This window comes from Lacerta agilis, chromosome 2 (assembly GCF_009819535.1).
Source record: "Lacerta agilis isolate rLacAgi1 chromosome 2, rLacAgi1.pri, whole genome shotgun sequence".
NCBI classification, from domain to species: Eukaryota; Metazoa; Chordata; class Lepidosauria; order Squamata; family Lacertidae; genus Lacerta; species Lacerta agilis.
The window spans coordinates 81954572-81981249 of NC_046313.1; the positions used below are offsets into that span (position 1 = coordinate 81954572).

At 42.5% G+C, this 26678-nt stretch overlaps 1 protein-coding gene across 4 annotated transcripts in view; it reads left to right on the forward strand.

Moving 5' to 3' along the window:
* The window catches only part of CHCHD6 (coiled-coil-helix-coiled-coil-helix domain containing 6), a 200780-nt gene that overhangs the window by 131278 nt on the left and 42824 nt on the right, over positions 1-26678 (forward strand). Inside the window, exon 8 of one of the 4 annotated variants that reach the window (XM_033141061.1) lies at positions 2628-2763. The exons of the other annotated variants lie outside the window; for them this stretch is intronic. Coding sequence (XP_032996952.1) covers positions 2628-2763 — 136 coding nt within the window. The remainder of the gene's footprint in view (positions 1-2627; positions 2764-26678) is intronic. 4 annotated transcript variants of the gene reach the window in all.

Sequence of the window (26678 nt, forward strand, 5' to 3'; positions counted from 1 at the left end):
ATATATATACTCTGCCCCCCCCCACAAGGTCTGAGAGACAGTGGACCAGCCCCCTGCTGAAAAAGTTTGCTGACCCCTGATCTTAATTTTCCAAGCACAAAATGTCTTAAGGACTGAATACTTTGGGTGAAAGAGCTCTCAGAAGGAAAGAGGGAGGGTAGGAGAGAGAGATTTACTTCTAGTTGAAGCTTATCTCAGTTGGATAACAGGCGGGTGAAGCCCAGGCTAAGAGCAAAAACAGAACCATTTGTATCTTAGAGATCATCAGGCTAGATCACAAATCAGATGGTTATAGAATAGGGGCAGTATTGTTGACCTTGACATTAAACATCACATTCCCAGCTTCTCTTGAAGTTATAAAATGTTCTGCTAGATTTTTAAAACAAACTTTCTGAGTTAAAAACCTAATTTTAAGAGTCTTAACTTTCCCAATGAATTGAGGGATTTTGTGGTATTTCCTGACCTAGTTCTGTTTGGTATTGTTTCCAAGGGGCTCATTCGGATGATTAGAACGATATTAAAATTTCAGCGACAGAACAAAATGCCAACCTTATGAGTTTCTGAAGCTCCTTGTTAAGTTCTTTCCTGTTCCAAGGTTCTGGAAGGTATTTCATAGTATTTTATCCCTGTGGAAAAGATGAGCTCCTTCCAGTTTTGGGGGGCTGCTGCTTAGGGGTGACCTCCCACCCACCTTACAGTTATAAATTTGTTACTCTTCCTTTCCTAATGATCCCTACAATGGAATTCACATTTTTCGCAGCTGCCACACTCTGGATTGATGTATTCATCAAGATAGCTACTATAACCCCAAGGTTTCATTCCTGGTCAGCCACCACCAGTTCAGACCCCATGAGCGTATATGTAAAATTAAGATTTGTTTTGCCCACCATGTGTCGCTTAACACTTGCTTCCACTGAATTACATTTACCATTGTGCTGCCCATTCACTCTGGGTACGTCTACACCTCAGCTTGTCCTGCTGCTTCCCCCCAGGAAAACCTGCTTTTTACCACTGAATCAGAGCAAACATTCAGCATTAAAGAGTGGGTTTTCCCAGGGAAAGTGGCAGGATCCGTGCTTTCTAGGTGCGGGACAAGTGAAGTGTGGATGAGCCGCCAGTTTGGAAAGGTCCTTTGGAGCTCTTTGCAATCTCTTTCTGCTTTAAGAACCCTGAATAATCTGTTATCTACTGCAATCTTGGCCACTTCACTGCTCACTCCTAACTCTTAACTCTAGATAGTTTGTGAATAAGTTTAAAAGCACATGTCCTAATATTGATGGTTGGGTGGATCCACCTTCTGCATCCCTCCATTTGAAATACACTAATATCAACTGGATCACCTCCATCTATATGCTTGTTTACGGTTTCAAAATAGCTGTAATATGTCAACGAGACAGGACTTGCCATTGCAGAAGCCTTTCTGGATCTGCTTCAGGGTTTTGTATTGTTTTTTAAAAAATATATATAATTATATAGTTATTTATACCCCACCCTTTTCCCTGACAGGGACTCAAGTCAGTTTACAGATAAAATAGGAACAGGAAGGCTTGTTCTTCTATATGTGTGGTTGTTTTATATTTGACCAATCTTCCCACTAGTTTTCCTGGGACAGGCATTAAACCAACTGACCTGCAATTTCCAGATTTCCCCCACCCCAGATCCCTTTTGAAAAAAACATTGGCTACTATCTAGGCCTCAGGTATGGAGGGTTACCTGAGGGACAAGTTACCTGTTTTTTGTTAGATAAACAGTTTCAGCTTTTGAGTTCTCTCTGCTGCTTAGGATGTCACATTGGAACAGTAGCATGTCCACTCAGGAATCTGACACCCTTTTGTATGATAGAAACTTGGGGGGGGGGTTCTTATTTATCAAGGGGAAGGGATTAGCAATGTAAGTATATGTGAACATATGAAGCTGCCTTATACAGTGGTACCTCGGGTTAAGAACTTAATTCGTTCTGGAGGTCCGTTCTTAACCTGAAACTGTTCTTAACCTGAGGTACCACTTTAGCTAATGGGGCCTCCCGCAGCATCTGTGCCGTGGCGGCGCGATTTCTGTTCTCATCCTGAAGCAAAGTTCTTAACCCGAGATACTATTTCTGGGTTAGCGGAGTCTGTAACCTGAAGTGTCTGTAACCTGAAGCATCTGTAACCCGAGGTACCACTTTACTGAGTTGGACTACTGGTCCTTTCTAACTTGGTGGCAGGTCTGTTCTGTCTGCTGCTTCTCTCTAGCCTAAGGTCTTTGGCAGGAGCCTTCCCAGTTCCAGGAATTTCTTTTTAACTGGAGATGTCAGGGACTGAACCTGGCTCCTTCTCTGTTGCAAAGTATGTGCTCTGCCACTGAGCTATGGCCCTTCCGTAACATGGTATGCATATGGAGGAGGAGGAGGGGACATGTTGCTCATCACTGCTATGAACATAGGAACTCCAGAGTTTGAACCAGAGATTTCCAGGTCTGAAGCTAGGGCCTAGCCAGTGAGCCAGCTGCAGGTTAAAAAGAGGGAACTCTGGATTGTCCAGAGTGAGGCTGAACCAATGGCACTCACATCACCAGCACCGTTTTTTTGGGTTGCACTGATGAGCTGGGACAGTCACAAGGCTCTCTTTCTTTCTTTGTCCCTACAGGCGGAGAAACACACAACCTATATGTGCAAACCTTCAGGCAGCAATCCTGACATGCTACGGTGAAAACAAACACCAAGTCCTCAACTGTTCAGAGTTGGTCAAGGAGTATCAGCGTTGTGTTAGGCTAGCACAAAAGGTAACTACATTTTCCCTGCCATATTCACTCTTACTCCAGGTGAATATTCTTTTCTCATTACTGGTGTGGGCATGGTCAATCAGAAGGCCTTTCCCCAAGCCAAATCTTCCTGCAGCTCCAAGCACTGATAATTGGAGGGTTGATTTTACATACCGGATATGGTTGCTTACAAATTAAACCATAATTTAGAATAAATTATTGTTTAATATACAGGTATGCTTTGCTTTCCCCCTATTCCTTCCTTTGCCCAGTGGGGGTGGGGGAGTAAACCCTGAGTCACTTCTTCTGGTGTGTTTGGACGAAGTAAACCACAAGCCCGGGTTAGTATGTGGTTTGTTTTGCTCTCGTTTCCTCCCTTGTTTGGAGCAATCAGAAGTAGGAGAGGAGCGAAGCACTTGTGCACATTAAACCATGGTTTTAAATAAACTGGTTTAAGTGTTTCATGCAGACTACTGGGTCACTGTAGTCTTGACAATCACATGAAAGCTTGAGGATATGTATTGGCCGTCACAGAGAACTGCTTTCATTCATGGAATAACCTATTGATAGCAAGCTCATGTTATTAATAGCTTCTATACTACTCTGAAACTTTATTAGTCTTGTTCTGTCCATCCTTACAGTAGCCCTTTGAAGTAAATTAAGCCAAGAAGGTACAGTCTTACTCAAGGCTACTCAGTGAGCTTCACATTTGGTCTTTAATTTTGGCCTGGAACCAAAATCAGTACTTCATTTACTGCTTAAAGTTATGACCTGTTCATTTGATAATTTCTAATTTGAATGGTTTTGGCAAATTGGCCAACATTTGATATTATTAAACCAGCTGCTATTGGGTTTTGCTTGGACTTGTGCATTCTTCAACATGCCCTTTATCTTCCAAACACACAGTTTACTTTAAAAAAAATGATTAGAACACAACATTGTTTTCTGCATCAGCTTTGGTACTCCATAATTGTCTCTATGTCTCCAAAGGGAACGGGTCTTTTTGCTGTTGCTGAGATAATAGGATATCCTTTAATAAAGACCAAATGGTTTGCTTCTTAGGATGATATGAGTTTCCAATTATGCAACTTTACCCACAGAGCCAACAACCTTTTGGTTTTATGAGGGAACTAGACATTATATTCGGCATGGACTTATGCTGAAAACAACAACCCATTGTCATGGGGGATTGATTTTAAATCAAGCTTTAAATCATGGCTTAAACTACCAAGAAAAAAGACCAATTTAAATTATCAGTTTAAATCAAATTTCCCATTTTGAAACTCATGCATTTTTAACTGGGGTTTTTAACAATTAATACACACTGCAACCAAATGGAACTAGTAACATAAAGCCATGAAGCCACATGCCTAAATTATATCTGTTTGTAGATGAGGCATTGTACGCTTCCAAGGAGATCACATACTTGAAGACAAAACTTTCAATCCTATGCACCCTTATTGAAAATACATCTCGCAGAATAAAATGAAACTTGCTTTCAAGTAAACATGCACAACACTGAGATCTACCTGGGATCTAGAAGCAAGGCTATTGAGCAAAATAGTGTTTTTCCATGAGGTGGAATGTCTATGCTGTTTGGTAAGTCACGAGTATAAATATTTCAGAACTCAACACATTCTGAATCTCTGGTATTTGGATATAAAATTGGAATGCAATGGGTACAAGGAGGAATCACACCAATTCTAGTACCTGCTATGGCTTTCCAGCTTCTGACCTGCAGTATCAAGCTATAATATAAATCATTAATTAAATAATCAGGATATCATATCACAGTTTGCTTCTGGTTTTTATTAGCCACAGTTTAAACAACACAAAACTGGGACTTCTATGTTGGCCTTAAGTTTGAATTTTGTTAAGTTATTGATTTTTGACCACCATGTCCCATGTCACGCTCTTCCCTAGCTCCCCACATACACAATATCACCCCGTGTTTGCCCTGATGATGTGTGCTTCACTGCTCCCACAATCAAATGATGAGGAGCGGGGTGGAGAAACATAGCAATTATGTTATGATGTGGGTAATTGATATTACACTTGTGAACAGGAGGACTGTTTATCATATAAGGTGTGCTTAAACCATTGTTATAAAGAGCTGGTTTGTTAAGCTAGCCAGAGTTTGTTTTGAACTAAGGTTCATGGTTCACATGTAACACCAAGCAAAAATTCTTTAAAAGTGAAAACTAAACTTGGCAGAAGTCCTCCCAGCTGCACAGGAAGAGAAGAGGGGAGGCAAGAGAACTCTAGTCCAATTTGTGCTTCAGTTCATTGAGGCCCAGTTACTAACATGACATGCAAAGATGGGCATTGGGTCCCAGAATTCTGGGAGCCTTGGTAATAAGTTTAGTTATTTTCAGATGCCACAGGACTCCTTAACTTTTGGGAAATTGGTTGCCTTTGCTAGCATTCTCGTGGTACATGAACTTTGTCTCCTATGCATGGTGGTATAAGTGTATTTTGGTTCTGCATCCACAAACACCAAAGTAGGTGTCCTGATCTCATATCCTGCACTCCAGCACAGCTGAAAGATGCTTGCAGTGCTATGCACATACTGAAAGGTGCATGTGTTTTCCCAATGCAAAGATTAATTTCTTGGTCAGAAAAAAATGCATGTGATGTGAACCTAAGAGTACTGTAGATGTTTCAAAATTAGACTGGAGGATTCAGTGTCTCAGTTCCAGTGCAGAGATACAGCCAAAGCAATCTTAATTCATATTCCCATATCAAATAGTCATAGTAAAAGCCTGGGATGGATTAGCCTGAAATCGACCTTATTTGGGGCACTTTGGAATGCATAGAACAGGAGCACAGAATGTATCTCCCATAAGCATTACAATAATCTCAGACTGGTGAAGGATTTAAAATATTCTGTGAAGTTTCCAGTGTGCAGGAGAAGAAAGGTTTATAGCATAATCTGATTCGGTGTATGATGCCAGGCTGACCAAGCATTTCCTTGGAGCCTGTCATGGATCATGGGACTTCAGATTTACAAAGAGAGACATGTGCTTGCAGGCAGGTTCAGGTGATTTCGTTGGGGTGGGGGCAGTCACGTGACAGGGAGAGAAGCTCAGGGTGTCTGAAGAGAGCCTTTTTCCTTTCCATTAAAACTGTGAGGGGGGGGGGAGGTGTATGCCTGATTTAAGTATAACATGAAGGAAACTGCCAACCAGCTCCCAGAAGAAGCCCCGACAGAAGGAGATGGGGAAATTGTCAGGATATATTAGCTCAAATGCTGTTGCAAGTCCTGGTGGATTTCCCCCCTTCCTGTTTACAAAGAAGGTCTTTGTATGTCTGCAAATCAGCAAGGTTAAGGCTGCCAGGGAAAGGGCTTTTCTCTGGTATCTTCTGAAGTCCCCAGCTCCCCAAACGTGTGCTTTTCTTTTTCTTCCATGACTTTAAAGTAAAGCAGGCTCTGCATTGCTGTGGAACAATCCTTTCCCCCAAGCAGCTCTCTTCAGAACTCGCCTCATCCCTTGCCAAACCTCCGATATGCAAGCCTTCCCTCCTGTAAATCAGGCTTGTAGCCTCCCCCCACTTTCTTTTTTGGAAGTATATCTTTAGCAAATGCATTTACCAATACATCTTTATAGCACACAGTACAGGAGGAATGTGATTACCAAAGAAGACAGATTGCATTAAACTTCTGCATATTTGCAGGCTGCCGCTCCAACCCATTTGAGAAAGGGGGCTGGGAAGCTGCCAGCCAGCCTGAAGCCCCAACCTGACATTATTATAGAGTAAATTGGAAGCTGAGTGACTGGTAACAGCAGAGGGCACTGAAATATCCTATTAACTTGAAGGACACACACACACACACACACACACACACACACACACACACACACTTCAACTCCTAGACTAGGCTAGTTCAAGAAGATTTCCATGTACCATAAACCCTGCTGGAGCCCTCCGCACCCCCACCTCCAACAAAACTAGTAGAAGGATGTTATATCGAAGGGCATTTCATACTGATTTACTATGGGGGACAGCAAGATGGCAGGAAAATCTTTTGTTGTTTTTGATTCTGTTTTTCCGCCCTTAGTGGATGCTACTGAGCAGGTAACTGTATGAGATCAGATACATTCTTTGCAGGGATGCCACAAAAGACCACGAAATTCAGAGTTGAACAAACCAACCTGCCATTTCAAGGAGCCAAAAATATGCCATGAATTCCTTCTTTTCTCCTACTATTCAAAAACTTGTGGCAGGTTTCCTGGGCCATCCTACCATCTGTGATGATAGGTTTGTGGGAAGCAAAATCTGTCAAGATGGCAGAAGGGAGAGGGAAGGAGAAGTAAAGGCAACAGTCCTATTCTAGTTCCTCTCCCTCCCCACTTTCTACACACTCACCTTTAAACCGGCGTTAGCAATCTCTGCTGTGAGTGGGTGGATTTCAGTAGGAACGGAGACTTAATCAGTGTCATCAGGAAGACAATTTCCCCCTCGTTTTGATTTAATTCAAATGAAGCTCAAAAATCCTGAGTGTTTTGTGGCATCTCCTACTGTTGTAGATTAAAATAATATTGTTTGAATATCAAATCAGTGGTGGAATAATAGAATATGTTAATGCAATGTCTGTCTGTTCTATGTGGGATAATGTAAATCTGGTTTAAGTGAGTTTATCTAAAGGAATCTGAGCACATTGGGAGTGTCCCAGATGGACAGGACAGGTGACAGTCTGGTCAGGAGAGGAGATGATGGAGAAATGTTACAGGGTGATGACAAGATAGACCTATTGAGCTGCTACTTTGTCCCAGTCTTCTCTCAAGAGGGAAACTGTACTTAATCTGGCAAAAATAAATAAATCAGATGGTGAAGGGAAGGAGTTGTAGCCATGACAGATAGAGTCGGTAGAAGAGTACATGTCCTCTCAAAATGAATCCTAATTGTTCAGGGCCTGAAAAATTGCATTCTAGGATGTAAAGGAATTTGCAGGTGTAATCTCAGAGCCTTTGTCTATAATTCTTGAAAATTATTGAAGGACAGTGAAGTGCCATGCAGCTGGAGGGAAGCAAATGTTCCTGATTTCCAAAAAGGAGGAAACAAAATCCAGGCAACCCCCAACTGTTCAGTTTGACAGTGATACTTGGAAAGTTTATAGAAAAGATCATTAAGCAGTTTGTGCACATATATGAAAAAGAATGCTTTTTTACAGTAAGTCACGCAATATTAGTTTTTTTTCTTTTTTTCTTTTTTAGAATTGTACTTTTATATCATTATATTATATATTCTTAATAATTTCCAAATACCACCCTCTATTTCCCTCCCCCCACACCCGACTTCCCCTCATCCATGTGAGACCTTATTGGTATTTATGTTGTTGTTTCTTGTTGTGTTAGCAGTTATTTATACTTAATAATCCTATCCTTTATAATATTGTCTTGCATCCTTGTGAGTTTTTCCTTTTACTTATTATGTTAAAATTGATTTCCATATCCATATTTTTCCATATATGTCTCTACACACTCCCACTCTCTCTTAACTTTTTGCTTGGGGAAGCCCCTAATTGATGCCGTTAATTTTGCCATTTCCATAAATTCACAAATCTTAATTCTCCATTCTGATATTTCTGGTATTTTTCCTGTTTTCCGATTTTTTGCCTCTAATAATCTGGCCACTGCTGTTGCATAGAGGAATATATTCTTTTTATCTTTGGGAATATCATTGGTTATTAAGCCTAACAGATACGCTTCTGGCTTTTTGAGAATTGTGCATTTAAATATTCTTTTCAGCTCTTTGTGTATCTTGGTCCAAAATTGTTTAATCACCTTACATCCCCACCACATATGCAAGATTACTTTAACTCCTTTTTTGATAGATTTATTGCCTAGTAGAGCAGGGGAATGCTCTGGATATAGTATATCTTGATTTTAGCATGGCTTTTAACAAGGTCCCCAGTGATACTCTTTGTGAAAAGTTGTTAAAAAATATGATGCTACTGTTAGGTGGATTTGTATCTGGTAGGTGGTCAGTGCCCAAACAGTGCTAATCAAGGCTTTTCAGAAAATTGCAGAGATATGACAAGTGAAGTGTCATAGGATTACATCCTGGGCCCTGTATTTTTAACATCTCTATAAATGTCTTAGACAAAGGGCTTGAAGGGATGCTCAACAGATTTACAAATGACACTAATGTGTGTGGAGTAGCTAACACATTAGACAGAAAAATTATCCTAGGTTGTCTTGCCTGGGTGAAGAACTGGATCAAAACTAACAACCTGAATTTCCACAGAGATAATGGTAAAATTCTGCATTCGTCTAGGAAGAATCAGATGCACAAATAAATGTTAAATGACCCTTGACATAATCACAGTACATGTAAAAAGAGGCTTTGTAAATCACAAGCTAAGCATGAGTCAGCAGCAAAAAAAAGGCTAAGGCAATTCTAAATTACAATAACAGGAATATGTTGTCCAGATTGTGAGATGTAATGGTATTACTCTTTGATTAGATCTCACCTGGAGCATATTGTCCAGGATGCTCGCAATCTGAAACAATTTAGGGCCTAAGTATTTGATGAAGAACCTCTCTCCATGCCAGCCAACCTCAGCCATAAGATCAGCAGAGGGTCATACATGTGGTCCCACCAATGTGTGTATCTGTTTGTGTAGAGACTTATCTGTAGTGGTGTCCCAACTAAGGAATTTATTTCCTTGGAGGCAAAGATGACAATGACTTCAAATTCTCATAATTCATTTTGGTCCATCACGACTGCTCTACTATTTGCTGCAAATTATGGACCTTTAGGATCTGGCAGTGTCCCTAGGTGGATCTGCATTAGTCTGTGTCTTTGGACGAGGGTGTTTCTTACAATTTTTTACAGTCCACTAGATGCAAGCCCAAGAACAAGGATTAAGTCAGCTGACTAAAAGAATAAACTAGTAGCATGGGCTCTGAAGGTAGCAGGATTGGTTTGGGTCTTCAGCTTGGTGATTCAATGGGATGGCCAAAGAAATCCTTTGAACCTAAGGTGAACACCCAAAGAAACACAAATCCTGTTTGACATTATAAGTGTGGGAGAGTCTGGCTCAACTACAACACCATGTTTGAAAGGACTTGCTGTATCAGTTTTGACAGGGTGATGTATGGTTCCTGTAGATGTCATAGTAAGCCAGTTTTGACCTCAGGGTGGAGAGTGGTAATGAAATCAGATAGGACAGAAATATGTAATGAAATCTGAAGTCTATGTTTCATTTGGCTGTTTCTTAAGGAATCCAAATTTGTGAGTGTAAATAGTGTCTCTTGCCCAAAGACAGGCAAATTACTTACCGGTACATGTGGAGAGTCAAATTCAGAGTTCCATTTAATCCAGTAACTTTAAAACTAACTGCCTTATTTATGCAGAACAAAGTGTATAGAGTAGGGAATAGGAAACATCTGACCCTCCAGATATTGTTGGATTCCCACTCCCATCAGCTCCAGCCAGCATGGCCAGCATCAGGGATGAAAGGAGTTGGAATTCAGGAACATTTGGAGTGCTGCAGATTTGTCATCCATGTTGTAGGTTCTGTATGTAATGCAGAAGTTGTGTGCCCCTTCTCAACCCCTGGATATACTTATTTCCTCCAGTCTGGCTTCATTGTACATGCATTGGATTTAATATTGGATGGAGGTTAGATGCAAGGAGTGCCACATTCCTATACCCACCCATGAGTCTATCATTTCTCCATCCATCCATCCAATGTTGGGAGATGATCACAGTCCAAGACATGGACATGATGTAGGCTTGGAGGCAAGATGGGTATGATCCTGGTCCTTTATGTACATGGAGGTTCATGTGAATCAGGCTCATATTGCCCATTTCCATCTACTTCTAAGTATGTCCAATAAGAACCTCGCCAAGAATATGAGCTTGCAGTTATCTTGTTGAATACAATTGCAGGGGGTTGGACTAAATGGCCCTCAGAGTCCCTTCCAGCTCTACAATTCTATGATTCTATAACTATCTCTACTAGCTTCACTGTTTTGTTTCGGGTTTCTTTGTTGTTTGGGGGGTTTCTTTGTTGTCTTTGGGGTTTGGTTTCATATCTGCCGAATTTCAGACACAAGCACAAAAATTGCTGCTCTTAGGTCTAAATAAAAGCTGGGATAATAGTGCTGCTGTAGGAGGTGCTGCTTCTTTTGTAGCTTTTCAAATTATCTGTAGTTTATTGACTGCAAGATTTATCAGGAGTGTACCACAGCTTGTCGGCAATTAGGATAGAAAGTTGATGCTACAATCTTCCCCCCAGTATTTTCTTTCCTGCCAACGGGGGGCATCAGAATTTCACTTAATGTGTTCCTTGGATACCAAAAAGGGAAATATGTGTGTCTAAGATAAATAATAAGTATACACTTCCTTTTCTCCCCATCCCCAAAACAGTGATGTGAGCTAGATGTGGCAACTGTAAGCCAGTGAATAAGGGAAAATAATATGGATTTTATATACAATTTATAAATCCCCACATAACCCATCTAATTTAGATGGTGTACATTTTGGGGCCAGAGATTCATCTCACTTTAACTAGCAATTAGTACCTCCCCTCAATCTTGGTATAGGTTGAGATATAAATCATAATAAAGAATCAGCTAGCCGACATTAATTGCAATTATATATCGAACCCCATCAAATGATGTGAATACAAATTATTCTAATAGAAAATAATATTGACACTCTGAAGGGTGATTTAAAATATTAAAATGTTAAGAAAAGGTAGATAAGGTGTGTAAGATTACACACACACACACACACACACACACACACATTTACCTCATCATCCACTGTTCTTCTCACATCCTGCATTCCCTGTCCTGTTGTTAGAAGGAACAGGATTTTTATCTGTGTTCATATTCTTAGACAACTTTCCACTTGTTTATAAATTTGAAGTAATTAAAAGTAGAGCTCTCAATAGCCAACATGTGAAGAAACTGTTAATGATAGAGAACTGGATAGCCAAAGCTGTAATAGTAATGTCTTCACAAGCAGTCAAAGGTATACTAGTACTGTATGTAGCACTTGGTCAGGCTTTTTGATCATTGCCAATAAGTTGCCGTTAGGGCCTTCATGTTAGCACTAAACATTTTTGCAGATGAAATTTCTTCATCAGCTCTTTTTGTCCATTAAAGTTGCCAGTGTGTTTTCCTCACATAGGGAAAATACGCATGGGCACGATGCAGATCTACCACTCCCAGTGTGGATCCAAGTATCTATTTCTCCCCCAAACATTGTTGGCATCCATCTGCCTCAGGAGACAACTGAGTGCACCTCTCGGTATGAAGCTAAATTGCTGGAGAATCACAGCGCCTGCTGTGGCTGCAGAGACGAGTAATGTTTAACTGTTGCCTCCTGCGTTGCTTTTGCTGCATTAGAGTGACCTTCCTGGGGCGCAAGCCTGGGCAGTGTGTATGGAGGCCCTGGCCTGCCCAGAGGGCAAGACACCTTGGCCTTGCAGATGTGGACCAAAGGAAAGCAGAGCAATACATGTGACATCAGCTTGGCTGCTGGAGGTGCTGAAAGGAGGTGCACAAGATGCAATCCAACCATCTTAGGGACTCCACTCTGGATTTGTGTAGGGTTTACTCCTTAGCCTTTCCTTCTCCCAAGGATGTCCCATAAGCCAGCAGTCACAGGTTTTACACAAGTTTTACACCCGAAGCCTTTCTCATGAATGAATATAGCTGCAAGGCAGCAGAGGTTTGGGATTGGAGCAGGCATAGGCAAACATGGCCCTCCAGATGTTTTGGGACTACAACTCCCATCATCCCTGACCACTGGTCCTGTTACCTAGGGATGATCGGAGTTGTAGTCGCGAAACATCTGGAGGGCTGAGTTTGCCTATGCCTGGATTAGTTTTCCTTCTCCTACATGGGTTACCTTCCCAGGGTGACGAGCCCCATCTGCCTCTTGCTTTCCTCTGCAGGACATGCAGAAACTACCTTCTTAACCATTTGACCCACTTGATCTCGCCTGCTCAATCCGTCGGAGCCTGTCTTTGCAGGCAGGGGAAGTCCATAACTCCCTGAGGGTTTGAGACCCAGTAGCTACCCTCACCTGGTTTGGCCGCTGTCCTGTGCTGATAGCTTCCAGGAGCCACAGGTGAGAGCCACAGACATCCACAGCTACTTTTAATGTAAAGAAAACCACATTGGGAAATTCTGCTCACAATTTTCCGTTTGTCTCTATTTGTGCCCTGAGGCTCCTGGAAACATCCTCTGCCAGTGTTGCCATGCGTTAAGCAGGTTCTGTTAAAATAAGATGACACAGAGAAAGCACCTCTCCAAACACTGTTCCCTCTTGCTGTTATTCTCTTGTCTGTATTTTCAACACCCTCAATACTCGTACCTTTTGGATGCTGTGCATTCTTCCTCTCCTGAGATACAATGCACACCTCACTAGCTTTTATTGAACAGGAGTGAAAAGCTGCCACCCCTTCTCTTGAATCTACCACTTGTGAGTAGAACATCATACAGTATTATCACAGGATTTGGGGTAGTGCCTTACAAGTGTGGATGGGACAGGTGTTGTTTAGAATACTCCTTTAGCATATGGTCCCAATACATGAGTCCATTATGTAAATATGGATCCATTTAAGGGCTCAATCCCTGCCCCTCTGTGTTCCATCTTTTGTAATGAGGAAAGAGTCAATAAGGCTTGTAATATGACTTCATTGGCAGTCACTTTTCTCTTGTTTGGATTTCTCTCTGTGTTGACCAGAATGCATATAGCTAATTTAGTGCTTGTAATATGTAATATTTAAATGCAACCTTTTTAAAGCCATACATGAGAAACACCCACACTGTGCAAAAAATATAGTTAATTTCAGAATAATAAGCCCAGATTGTTGATAAAAGCTCTTGGAGTTCTGCTCTGAAAATCACAAATTCTGTAACCAAAGCCCCAAATAGGCTTTCTATTGAATTATGCAAATTGGGCAGTCTTGAATAGATTTTGTTGCAATTTGTATGCTTGCATAATTTGCACAGCTGCAGTTTTGTTTTAAAATTTTGTGACTTTCTGTTCTGTCAGACTAAGGAAGACTCTACAGAATAAATATCTCTGGGAGTGGTTTAAAATAAAAGCATTACTCTACCTCTTTGACCTGAAGCTGTCTATCAAATACCATCATTCCACCAACGCCCTTCCTCCTTTCTCTGACTGTAACAAAATGTAACAGCAAGAACCATGCAAAAGTATGATTGTGTGCATGCCGTCTCTCAAATAAAATCCTAATGCTCACTAAATAGAAACTGCCAACTACTTGGTTAGCATTGAAAAATTATTTATTAATGGGTTATATTTATATGCCGCCTTTTCCTCCAACGATATAAGGAGATATGAGCAAGTAGATAGAAGTAGCAAGTTGCTATCAGTATTGTCCCCACATAAGATTTATATAAGTTTATAATCTGAATCCAAAGCCACCTGTCTGGGCTGAGTCACGGGGACTGAATTGTCAACACAAGAGCCTGACCACCCAACCATCTATTTCCCTCTCTGAGGAAATGACTGCTCCAACCAGTGTTATGAATTTCGCTCTGAAATCACATTCCTCAAGACGAATCTAGTAAGACTCAAAAATAGCAACTGTTAAATAGCTGGTTAGTACAGTAGAACAACTCACAGACATTTCTTACTGTATAATGTCAACACACTCTGGCAACTTTGACTCAGATCTCCTTCAGATCTTGCACATTTCTTAACTTGGCTTTTGCTCGTTCTTGATGCCTGCCATTTAAGGTTTTTAAGTTCATCTTGGCTACTGATCACACTTTTGATTTTAATTGCGCTGTAGATTTTGCTATATGGAGAAAACATTATAGGGTAGGAAAAGGCATGATAACCTAGTTTAGCTCATGATGTTTGTTTGTTTGTTTGATTGATTGTGTGTCTCTTTCAGTGCATGTGTGTTTTGTGCACAAGCTCTGGAAGGGTATGTTTCAGTGAAGCTTCCTTGTGTAAGTCTGTGCATTGAAATAGACTACACACATGTGTCATCATCAAATGTGGTACTTTACTCAGTTTTCTTACAATTAGAGTGGTTTCCTCATAGAAAATACCACAGCTGAAGCACCTGGTCTTTAACAAAAACACAGTGGATCTGTTAAAGTTCTGTGGCCCTCTAGATATTGTTGGACGACAACTCTTCTCATCCATAACCATTGGCCATGCTGGCTTGGGCTGATGGGACACAATTAGAAGCAAACAACCTCTGGAGGGCCACAGATTCCCCAGCTCTTCCATAAAGGATCTGAGCAGCTCCATGAGTTTGGAAGGTTTTTAGAAGATTTTGGGTCAATATGGAAACATCAAGTCTGGCCTGTTGGTTATAAATGAACTCTGGGAGCTGGCTATGCCAGGTCATAGTCATACTGTTTGTCCTTCTAGCCCTCTGACTGGCAGTGGCACGTCAGACAGAGGGAGTCTCACATCATCTGATATCTGGGATCCTTTTACCTTGAGATGCTGGGGATTGAACCAGGGTCCTTCTGTATGGAAAGGTTACTTTGGGAAGATTCCAGCATACTATTTGCTGCTCACACACTGGCTTTTGGAAGTTTGTTTATAGCTAATGAATTTCAGCATACCCTGTTTGCATGTGTTTGTTAAGAAGAAGCTCCAGAGAAGCGGACACGGAGCAATGGATTCAAGCTACAAGAAAGAAGATTCCACCTAAACATTAGGAAGAACTTCCTGACAGTAAGAGCTGTTCGACAGTGGAATTTGCTGCCAAGGAGTGTGGTGGAGTCTCCTTCTTTGGCGGTCTTTAAGCAGAGGCTTGACAGCCATCTGCCAGGAATGCTTTGATGGTGTTTCCTGCTTGGCAGGGGGTTGGACTGGATGGCCCTTGTGGTCTCTTCCAACTCTTATGATTCTATGATTCATATAAAAAAGTAAGCAAAATACGATACATAAAAAAATGGTCCTCCTTTCCTAGGGCAATTTGTTTTGGGGCATCATCTACCCATAGGGTTGACCTTATTACTTCTGGGTAGGTACTGCAATATGATTAGATGAACTTTGCTGTCAGCTTTCTATGGATTCTTAAGTTATTGAGTCCCCCCCCCCTCCTTCCGCCCTATATTTGGGCAAACGTTTTGGTGATAACACTATTGGAGGAGTTTATGACTCAATAAATGCCCCCCCCACATGGGAATGAGTGAAGAGGCCGCAAGCAGCAAGCAGCTGCTGTTTATTTAGTCATAAACACTGAGGAGAGCATTACTGGATTAACTGTACCCAGGCGTTCTCCTGGCCTGTTTATTTGCAGAGGTGAAAATAATCCACATTGTGCTTCTAATTGTAAAGGATGGAGAGCTGGGGATGGGTTATTGTTTAATTCTTGAAGGCAGAGACTCCTAGGTCCTAAGCATCTCCGATCAGTCCATACGCAAAAGCTTTTTATATGCCCTGATGTTCATCGATGGATAAACGAAAAATATGGAGCTGCCTGGAAGGACATAAACTGCCATCTTAATATATGAGGCATGTCCAAGAGTAAAATGCTGGCCTACTTAAAATGGAAATGGCTGCTGCATTCACGAAGCTGGAGGCATGAGTTCTTCATTTTATTCTCTATTGCTAAGCTTTGCAGAGGCCTAGTGTTTCCATAACCCAGCATAGCAATATTATTAACCTGTCCAAACAAATGCTCTGCAAATGCATTGCACAATCCATGTGGAGCACAGATAATTCATTTTCTTATGCTGGTCTTCGCCATAAAGACTGCTTGAGGGTTGATCCCCTGAGGCCCCACCCTTGATCTTGACCACCCGCAAAAGATCAGCTGGATGATGATATTGTGCAGATGCCATGGTGGCAGAGAAGTAAGATTTCTTTGCTGAGCTCTCTGCTGTGGCATAAACCTAAGCCATGTCTGATCAGATTGACCATGAGTTTCCAGCACCTCCACTCAAGTTATATCTGCAGGCACATTCCGGATGGGAGAGCTTGAGCCACTGGCAGAGGAAGAGAGGGGCGAGGGGAGCGCACTTCCCCCGGCACCATGACCCCCCCCACACACTCTAGGCACCATGCCCCCAGGACGTGCACCATGCCCCTGCGGGCGGCGCAGCATGCCCCTGGGACACATGCCAGCCATGCCCCCACCTGCTCTACGCCCCCCTGGTGCCGGAGCATCAAGCTCCGCCACTGGCTTGAGCCCTTAAAAGACCTGCCAGCACCCCATTCTCTCTGCTAACTCTGCTCTTGTGAGCCTTGCTTTGAGCTGTGACTGTTGTTCCGGTCCACACCTGCCAGTCCACTGGGGCAGTGCCGGTGAGATGAAAGTGAGGGCTCTCTTCCTGTCTGCTTCTTGGAGCAAGTGATTGGGGGGGGAGGAACAGGATTGGAGGCAGGCTGCTTAGTTGACCTGCCCTCACCTGCAGCTAGCCTTCAAAAGGAAAGTGTTCTCCTTTTTTTCTGATAGTCAAAAGGAAGTGAAATGTGCCTCCCTCCTGGCGACCCCCTCCCCTCTGACCCAGCTGCAAGAGCCAAGCCTGGTTCCAGTTTAGGCAAATCTGCATTCCTTTCCCTGTTGTCACCCCTGCTGCCTCATTGCCCTCAACCCCTTGTTAAGCCACAGGGAAAAGAATGCCTAGGAGCTCAGGTCAGGGATATGGGAAACCATTCCCGTAAGAAATGGGTAAAGGAACCGGACATGTTTAGCCTGGAGAAGAGTAAACTGAGGGAAAATATGACAGGACATTTCCAGTATCCGATGGGCTTTTGTATAGAGAAGGGCAGGACTTGTTTTCAACTGCCCCCAGGACTAGATCTAGTGGGCTTTAAGTTACATAAGAGTATATTTTGATTTAACTTTAGGAGCAATTTATCAAGGGCAATTCAACAAGTGAAACAATTAAAAACATAAGAAGAGCCTGCTGGATCAGGCCAACGGCCCATCTAGTCCAGCCTCCTGTTCTCACAGTGGGCACCCAGATGCCTATGGGAAGCCCACAAGCAGGACCCAAACACAAGAGCACTCTCCCCTCCTAGTTTCCAGCAACTGGTATTCAGAAGCATACAGCCTCCAACCATGGAATTAGAGCATCTTCATTGTGACTAGCAGCCACTAATAGCGAGAGTGGCCAGGGAGACCCAGCCAGATGAGCAGGGTATAAATAATTTATTATTATTATTATTATTATTATTATTATTATTATTATTATTATTATTATCCTCCAATAATTTGTCTAATCTGAAGATGGTCTAGCTCAGGAATTCTTGTATCTAGCAGGGGCTTTAGTCCCTACCAGGCTTTAGTCCGTACAAGCCTACCAGGCTTCCGCCAGCCCTCAGATTCAGTTGAGTCCAACCACTTGGACTCCCTATTCCAGGAGTCAGCAAGCTTTTCAACAGGACAATCAGCTAAAAAAATATATCCGAAAGCTGTCTGGAAACCATTCATATCCCTAAGTATCTGGAGTCAGGCCACAGGTTCACAATTCCTTTGCTATGAAGTCCAGCCTTCAGCAGATAGTTTATTATGTTGCTTACAGGCAGGAAATAATAGATTGCCTGCTCACAGAACCTTTTTTTTATTTGTTGTATTTATTGCTGTAGTGCTTTTCGTGGCAAGAAGAACCCAAATATTCATCTCTGCTGTACATGCCTGTTGCCCACCCCCCTTCACCACCCACACACCCACAAGAAGAAATGTCAATTCTCCTACACAGTTAGCTAAGGACAGAATTGGAGAAGTCATAGTAGTGGTTACCTGGCAGTTTCTCCTGCTCCTCCCCAGAAACAGCTTTTAGTCCATCCTGAACATTGCAGGCCTCTTGTTGTCTTTATATATAATAAATAACCCCAGATTCCAGGGTGGGTTTTTTTTGCTGGTATCAACTATACTTTTAGAAGCACAAGTTCAGTGCCGAAATGGCATTACCTTTCCTTGATATTTGAACATAACACTGTAGTGTTCAGCCTATTGTTATTACTGCTCTTGTAAAATGAAGCTAAATTCTGCTATAACTCCAGAAAGCAACATCCAATCTTCTTAAGTCCTCGTAAAACAAGAAATAGAAATAGGAAATATGCTGAATTCATAGTTCACCTCTTGAGAGGCCTCTGCAAAATTGTTTGCTGGAATATCTGTCTTCCCTTTTCTCTCACATCTGGAAGCTTCAGCTTTCCAGGCAGGTAGGCCAGCTTGTGCTAAGGGATTAGAAAAGGCTTTAAACTCTTTGATTATTGATTCATATCAATCTCTCTTTGGGGTACTGTTTAGGAAGTGGCTAGCTGTTCTTAAGCCATTCCAAAAATGTTCATTTCCATCATTATCCCATCAGATAAAAGTTGCATTAATTGTAACTTTTCTTCACTGTTGCAGAAGAACTGCATCAATTTCTGAGTTGATACTGATTTCACTAAGCATGGGCATTCTTCAGTCACTTAGAGAGCACCATCCTGGAACAGATAGCAACACTCTGCTCCAGCACCAGCCAATGGGGTAGCCCACTAGCAATTGGGTGGCCTGTCTTAAGAACATAAGAAAAGCTTGCAGGATCAGGCTAGTGACCCATCTAGTCCAGCATCCTGTTCTCACAGTGGATGGCCACATGCCTATGGGAAATCCAGGGAGACTGGTAGTCATGTTCTAAGTTTCCCGTATGGCAATGTCAGCTAGTCAGCCCTCCTATCCTCCCAGGTATTTTAAACCATAGCATAGCCCAAACATTTGTGTTTTCCTGGATAATCTGTGGTGACGTTCTCTTGGTGGCACTCCCTTCTCTAGTTAGAAGATACACATCTGTGTTTCTCTAACTGCATCTCTGTAGTGGAGTCCTCCAGCACTTTATGACACTGTTTAACCACCAAAGTGAATTGCTGTCTAGGAGGTATTTCCTAACAGTCCTCTGACATTTCCCTAAGTAGCTTCATGCTGTTACTCTTAGCTGCATCCTCTTGGACTACCCTCAAGTTACATTCCTCTAAGTTAATGTTAAAATTCTTCAGATTCAGGTATACAAAGATTTGAGGCAGGTGATAAGCTCCTAAGGGCTGATATGTGCAACCTTTGAGTTGGCTCTGTTGCCTTTCTGTGACCTTCAGCAGGGCACTTTCTAGAGTGCTTTTAGGACCCGTGAAAGAACCGTAATGAATGCAAAGTGTTCTGATACTTGCAATTCTGCCCACATGCTAGGATGTGAACTTAATACCTTTCAGAATAGAAACCAAACTTCTGATGCAGAGTCTTTAGTAACCTAATGCTGTAATATGCATTGATGTATTTGCAAAGGATTGGTTTATCTGTGTGGTGATCGATTTGGAATGCAAAGGAATGCAAAGAAAGTAAATATTTTAAAATAAGGTGTTATATCTGTGCAATGTGCAAATCACTATGTAAAGTGATGTTCTTTTTAAGATCATAGACTAATTTGAAGAGAGTGGTATAGCAAATTGCCAGCAAGAGGCTATCCAGGGTGGCTCCTTAGAGAATGGCTAAAAATTATGCATTGAAAACTTTGTTACCTTCTATTTTCCTCAATTAAACATCATGTTTATCCCTATAAAACCTCAGCTCCATTGCTTCTGTCCTTTAAGCTTTTCCTTTTTCTCTGCAAGCTTATCTTTCTGTCACTAAAATTACCTTCTACCCATCTGGCTCTGAATTTTTCCACTCAGACTATCAGTCCATTCCATCATCCCCAAGGAGCAAGTCAGTTTAGTTCATCAAGCAGATCATCTACTGGGTCACATAACCAGGACAAAAAGGCCATACTGGGCAAACCCTGACCAAAACAGAGAAATTGATTTTTGTTGTTCTTAGGTTTTTGTTATTTTTCTTACTGAAGAGACTTTCTGGGCTAGCAGGTGATTCAGTATCCTTCAAAACATCCATCTACTGTGGATGTTCCTGCAACTGTTTTAATTAAAAGAACTTGACTGCCGTATCTCTTAAAGACTGAATTTAATTCTGATGGAAGGTGATCCATTAGAGTATAAAACACAATTCCTGGGTTTTCAGCTTCTTTTGTTCCCCACATTGCATAGCATGTCCTTGGAGGACTGACTTGACTTGGAGGACTGGCTGACTCAAGAAAATAGGAGATTTCTTCTCTATTGCCCATTCAGTTATTATGCCATGTGCCACTTCCAACCAGATTTCCAAGCTGGGGTTTACTATTAACTTCTCTGAGAACGTGTCCATAGCTGTCAAAAAATAAATGATCTCCAGCCAGATTTCTTCCAGTGAATTGATGGGCTTCAGATGCTTGCCTCCTTGCAGCCTGCTGAGCCTCCCATTTCCCTTTCTAGGGATTTAAATGTTCTCTGAGGGAAAATATAAGCAAACTGAACAAAATTGAAGTTCAAAAATAGCAAGATGTTAACTGCCTCTGACATGCTGTGCTTTCTTAATTCAAAATAGCCTCGCTGGTGGTGTGTTTTAATTCTGCTTAATTCCCTTCACATTGTTTCCTACCCATGACAGTGTCATCTTTATTTTATTTGCTCTCATTTTACAGCTTCACAGACTGCTAGGGATACCATGCAGCTGCCTAGAACGAACTTTTGTATTTCACATAGGGATGTATTGCCACATCCCACATTTACAGAAGCATGTTCCACTTTTTGACCCAGTTTTGGAAATACAGTGAACTTCTCAGCAGGCCTTAATGTGGGCAAGTAGCATTTTGATAGTACCTATCACCTAGGTAGGTTAAAACCTGCTCACATTTTAAAAAAAACCTCAGTGCGCTGTTTAATAGCATTTAGCAGCCATAGGAGAATTGGTACAAGGATTTCATTGTCTCAGCTTTGGACAATAATTTTAATTTTACAGCTAACATAATGATGGCACTTGCATCCATTTTGCACCATGTAAGAACATACCTGTACATAATAACATAACATATTATGTAATAACATAAGAATAGCCTGCTGAATCAGGCCAGTGGCCCATCTAGTCTAGCTTCCAGTTCTTACAGTGGCCAACCAGATGCCTGTGGGAAAGCAGGGAACAGAACATGAGCACAAGAGCACTCTCCCCTCCCATGGTTTCCAGCAACTGGCATTTGGAAGAATAACTGCCTCCTACTGTGATGGTGGCGGGATGCGGGTGGCACTGTGGTGTAAATCACTGAGCCTCTTGGGCTTGCTGATCGGAAGGTCAGCGGTTCAAATCCCCGCAACGGGGTGAGCTCCCATTGCTCGGTCCCAGCTCCTGGCCACCTAGCAGTTCGAAAGCACGTCAAAGTGCAAGTAGATAAATAGGTACTGCTCTGGCGGGAAGGTAAACGGCATTTCCGTGCGCTGCTCTGGTTTCGGTGTTCCGTTGCTCCAGAAACGGCTTAGTCATGCTGACCTCATGACCCGGAAAAACTGTCTGCGGACAAAGGCCGACTCCCTCAGCCTGTAAAGTGAGATGAGCGCCGCAACCCCAGAGTTGTCTGTGACTGAACTTAACTGTCAGGGGTCCTTTACCTTTATCTTTACTGTGATGGTAGAGCATAGCAACCCTGGCTAGTAGCCATGGATAGCCCTCTCCTCCATGAATTTGTCTAATCCCCTTTTAAAGCCATCCAAGTTGGTGGCCATCACTGCCTCATGGGGAAGTGGTTTCCATAGTTTGACTGTGTGCGGCATGAAGTATTCTCTTTTATCTGCCTTGAATCTTCCAGCATTCAGCTTCACTGGATGCCCACGCCATGTCATGCATAATTTTATAAACTTCTATAACCTTGCTTCTTATTTGCATTTTCTCTAAACTAAAAAGTCCCATAAACAGTTCTGTGGCTGGCATAGCAGTAGTTAACACAGCGCTAGTGTAAACAGAGCCACAGTGCCAAGTTGCATAGAAGGGGCTCATAGAGAGCTTGCATATCAATTTGGCCTGCGGTGTTTGTGTGTGTGTGTTTTTCAGTGGGTTGGAACCCTCATGTTGAGCATTCCACAAAATAAGCCCCTGCTTTGCTGTTAAGCCTGGAACTATTTGTTGGATCTGTTAGTTATACACCTCCACACTATACTTTACATATGCACTTCTGTGGCGTTAATTCAGTCATCTAATCTGGGTTCAGATTTCCTAATTTAGCAGCCCGGTGAGACTGGAAGTAAAGCATAACCAGTGATGAAAGGCCACAGACTCAGGACTGTAAGAGACACAAACTAGTCTGTTTATAGGTGATATTCAAAAAATTAGAATATCGTGGGAAAGTTCATTTATTTCAGGAATTCAACTTAAAAGGTGAAACTAACATATGAGATAGACTCATGACATGCAAAGCGAGAGATGTCAAGCCTTTATTTGTCATAATTGTGATGATTGTGGGGTACAGCTGATGAAAAACCCAAATTCACAATCTCAGAAAATTTTAATATTGTAAAAAGGTGCAGTAGCTACTCAATCCATAACACCTGCAAAGGCTTCCTGAGCCTTTAAATGGTCTCCCAGTCTGGGTCAGTAGGAATCACAATCATGGGAAAGGCTGCTGACCTGACAGCTCCATAAGGAGGGAAAGCCTCAAAAGGTAATTGTGGAAGAAGTTGGATGTTCCCAAAGTGCTGTATCACAGCACATTAATGGAACGTTATGCGGAAGGGGAGAATGTGGAAGAAAAAGGTGCACAAGCAGCAGGGATGACCGCAGCCTGGAGAGGATTGTCAGGAAAGGACCATTCAAACGTGTTGGGGACTTTCACACGGCGTGGACTGAGGCAGGAGCTAGTGCATCCAGAGCCACCACACATGAGACGGATCCTGGAGATGGGCTTCAGATGTCATATTCCTCTTGTCAAGCCACTCCTGAACAAGAAACATCAGAAGCATCTTACCTGGGCTACAGAAAAAAAAGAACTGGTCTTTTGCTCAGTGGTTTCAAGTCCTCTTTTCTGATGAGAGCAACTTTTGCATCTCATTTGGAAACCAAGGACCCAGAGTCTGGAGGAAGAATGGGGAGGCACACAATTCCAGATGCTTGAAGTCCAGTGTGAAGTTTCCACAGTCTGTGTTGATTTGGGGAGCCATGTCATCTGCTGGTGTTGGTCCACTGTGCTTTATTAAGTCCAGGGTCAACACAGCCATCTACCAGGAGATTTTGGAGCATTTCATGCTTCCTTCCGCAGATGAGCTTTATGGGGATGCTGACTTCATTTTCCAGCAGGACTTGGCACCCGCCCATACTGCCAAAAGTACCAAAACCTGGTTCAATGCCCATGGGATTACCGTGCTTGATTGGCCAGCAAGCTCGCCTGACCTGAACCCCATAGAGAATATATGGGGCATTGTCAAGAGAAAGATGAGAGATATGAGACCGAGCAATGCAGAAGAGCTGATGACCACTATTGAAGCATCCTGGTCTTCCATAACACCTCAGCAGTGCCACAGTCTGATAGCACCCGTGCCACACCGCATTGCGGCAGTAATTGATGCAAAAGGGGCCCAAACCAAGTACTGAGTACATATGCATGCTTCTACTTTTCAGAGGTCCACTATTGTTCTATTTGCAAACCTTGTTTTCATGATTTCATTTAATATTCTAATTTTCTGAGATTGTGAATTTGGGGTTTTCATCAGCTGTACGCCACAATCATCACAATTATGACAAATAAAGGCTTGACATCTCTCGCTTTGCATGTCATGAGTCTATCTCATATGTTAGTTTCACCTTTTAAATTGAATTCCTGAAATAAATGAACTTTTCCATGATATTCTAATTTTTTGAGTATCATCTGTATAGGTGTACAGTACTTAAAGTAAGGCATATTATTTCTCTTCATACAAAAGCTAATGATATTCTGAACTTTGAATCAACATACTGAAGGGTAAATTAATGTAAGATAGCAATATAGTACGTAGGAAATAATACAGATTGAAAATCTCATAAGAATATCATAGTAATTGCATTGACAAAGCAGTCAGTAAGAGTTTATTATTTCATATCCTCCTCTAATTGCTAAACAGCATTTCTGAGTTCCCTAGCATGATCTAACTTCTGAGTGTCCTAGCCTCCTGTCATTTTAGAATAAAGTTCATAGCTTAACAGCTAAGAGCTGTTGGCCAGGATCCTGTGGCCTTCAGCCAGATGAATCCATGTGAAGAAGAGTTTGCTATGCTAGATTGAATATTCCACCTTTTGAATCAATTTCACTACTTAAGTGGGTCCTCCCTAAAAGAGGACACGTGTTGCGGTGCGACCTCGCCACCTGACCCAGTGTTGTGGGGGTAATTGGAAATAAGGCCACAACCCCTGATAGGTCAGTCCCGTGTTGCTGGTGTGCAATCTGACCAATGGGGTGTCGCAAAAAGCAGCAACCTGGGACCTATTTAAGCCCAGACGAGGCTACTGAGCTTCCTCTTTGGGGCTTTCACATCGGAACACCTGTCCACCTCTCCCTATATTTAGGGCTTGCACTTGACCTTGCTATGCCGTCATGTGTTGTCTGTCGTTGGGACGGGCACGGCAGGAATTTTCCCCACTTGGCTCATTGGCTGGTGCCATTTGGGTTTTGCCTGCCGTGTAGCAATTAGTCACAACTTGTAAGTTGTGGATAGGCTCTGGTTTCTCCGTCCCTGAAAGGGGTCCGGCCTGTGCCCGAGTCCCGGGGACATCAGGTTGGCTGATAGGTACCCCTACCAGCGGCCGTCCCTGGTGTTCATCCTTGGCTCTCCTACGAATGTGGCTCTGGGACAGGTCTGCCTGCAAGGGTGCAGGGAGTTAGTCGAACCAGAACCTATGCAACCACTCACTTGGTTGTAATCAATAAAAGTTGTGGCCTAAATTCTGCCAAAAACTAAACCAAATATCTGTGTCTCGTGTGAATTTATTTTGGGGAGGGTAAAAGGTCTAAACACGCAACATAGACAAACGTATGTCAGATATAGACCATGGATATCCACAATATCTCAGGGGTGGGGGGAAGCATCACAAATGCTTATCTGGCAATTATTCACCAAGGTCTTGTGTACACTTAACACATTTCTGTTGGGTTTTGAGCAATCAAGTTGCACCTGAGCCGGTCTGGTGTCAGAACTATCAGTTTAAGAAACAGGTGCTGATACTCCTGCTTAATTGCACTAAAGCGTAGGCGTTACTGTGAGTATATAAGTCTCTGTGGAGAAGCAGTTCTGTGGGAGTGTGGATGTTTTGGTAAAGCGTGTTTGAAACTAGCTTAAAGTCTCTGGAAGAAGGTTTATCGCTAGAAGAGATTTCTGGGTTTGTTTGTTTTATTTTTTCCTTCTGTTAAAGCAAAGCCAACCGTTTGTTTTTGTATCCTGATAAAGAAGGAATTGCAGGAAATAAAGACTAAGTTGGAAAAGCCTTTTGACTCCTGGTGACCTGCTTCAGACAAGTCTCTTCTGCTGTGCATTTAAACTCTGCCGGAAGCATACTTCCATGGGCCACAGGAAAACTGAGGTGTGAGTTTTCTTTTAGCACCTCCAGAACCCAGTTGTTCCCAATAATTTCAGCCCCTTCCTTTGAAACATTCCAGCCAGAAGAACCAAGTTGCACCCCACATTTTTTTGTGCCATCCCCCAGGGTGCTTCAGCCCAACATTCCTCACCCCCTCACCGCCTGCCACTTTACCTTTGTTCACTGCCATCAAAGGGACACAGCAGAGCAAAGATCGCCAAAGCAACACACCGCCATGGAATATTGAGGGGATTGGCCCCGTCCTTGATTATTGGGGGAGGGGCTTGGTCCTTCAGCCTCCCTAGATGGTGCCCCTGATTCCAACACTACCTATAACTTCACATCCTTTGTTGGGGGAGGGGCTTGGTCCTTCAGCCTCCCTAGATGGTGCCCCTGATTCCAACACTACCTATAACTTCACATCCTTTGTGATGTTGTTGTTATTCTAATGTTACGATTTTTCCCAAGATGCCAAAGTCTCACACAGATGTCCCTGAGTCAGCAGAAAGGTCTAAGCAGCCTGCACAAGTAGCACAGAACTACTGTAACTAATACCAGTTATGTCCTGACCAGTTTAGGATCTGCT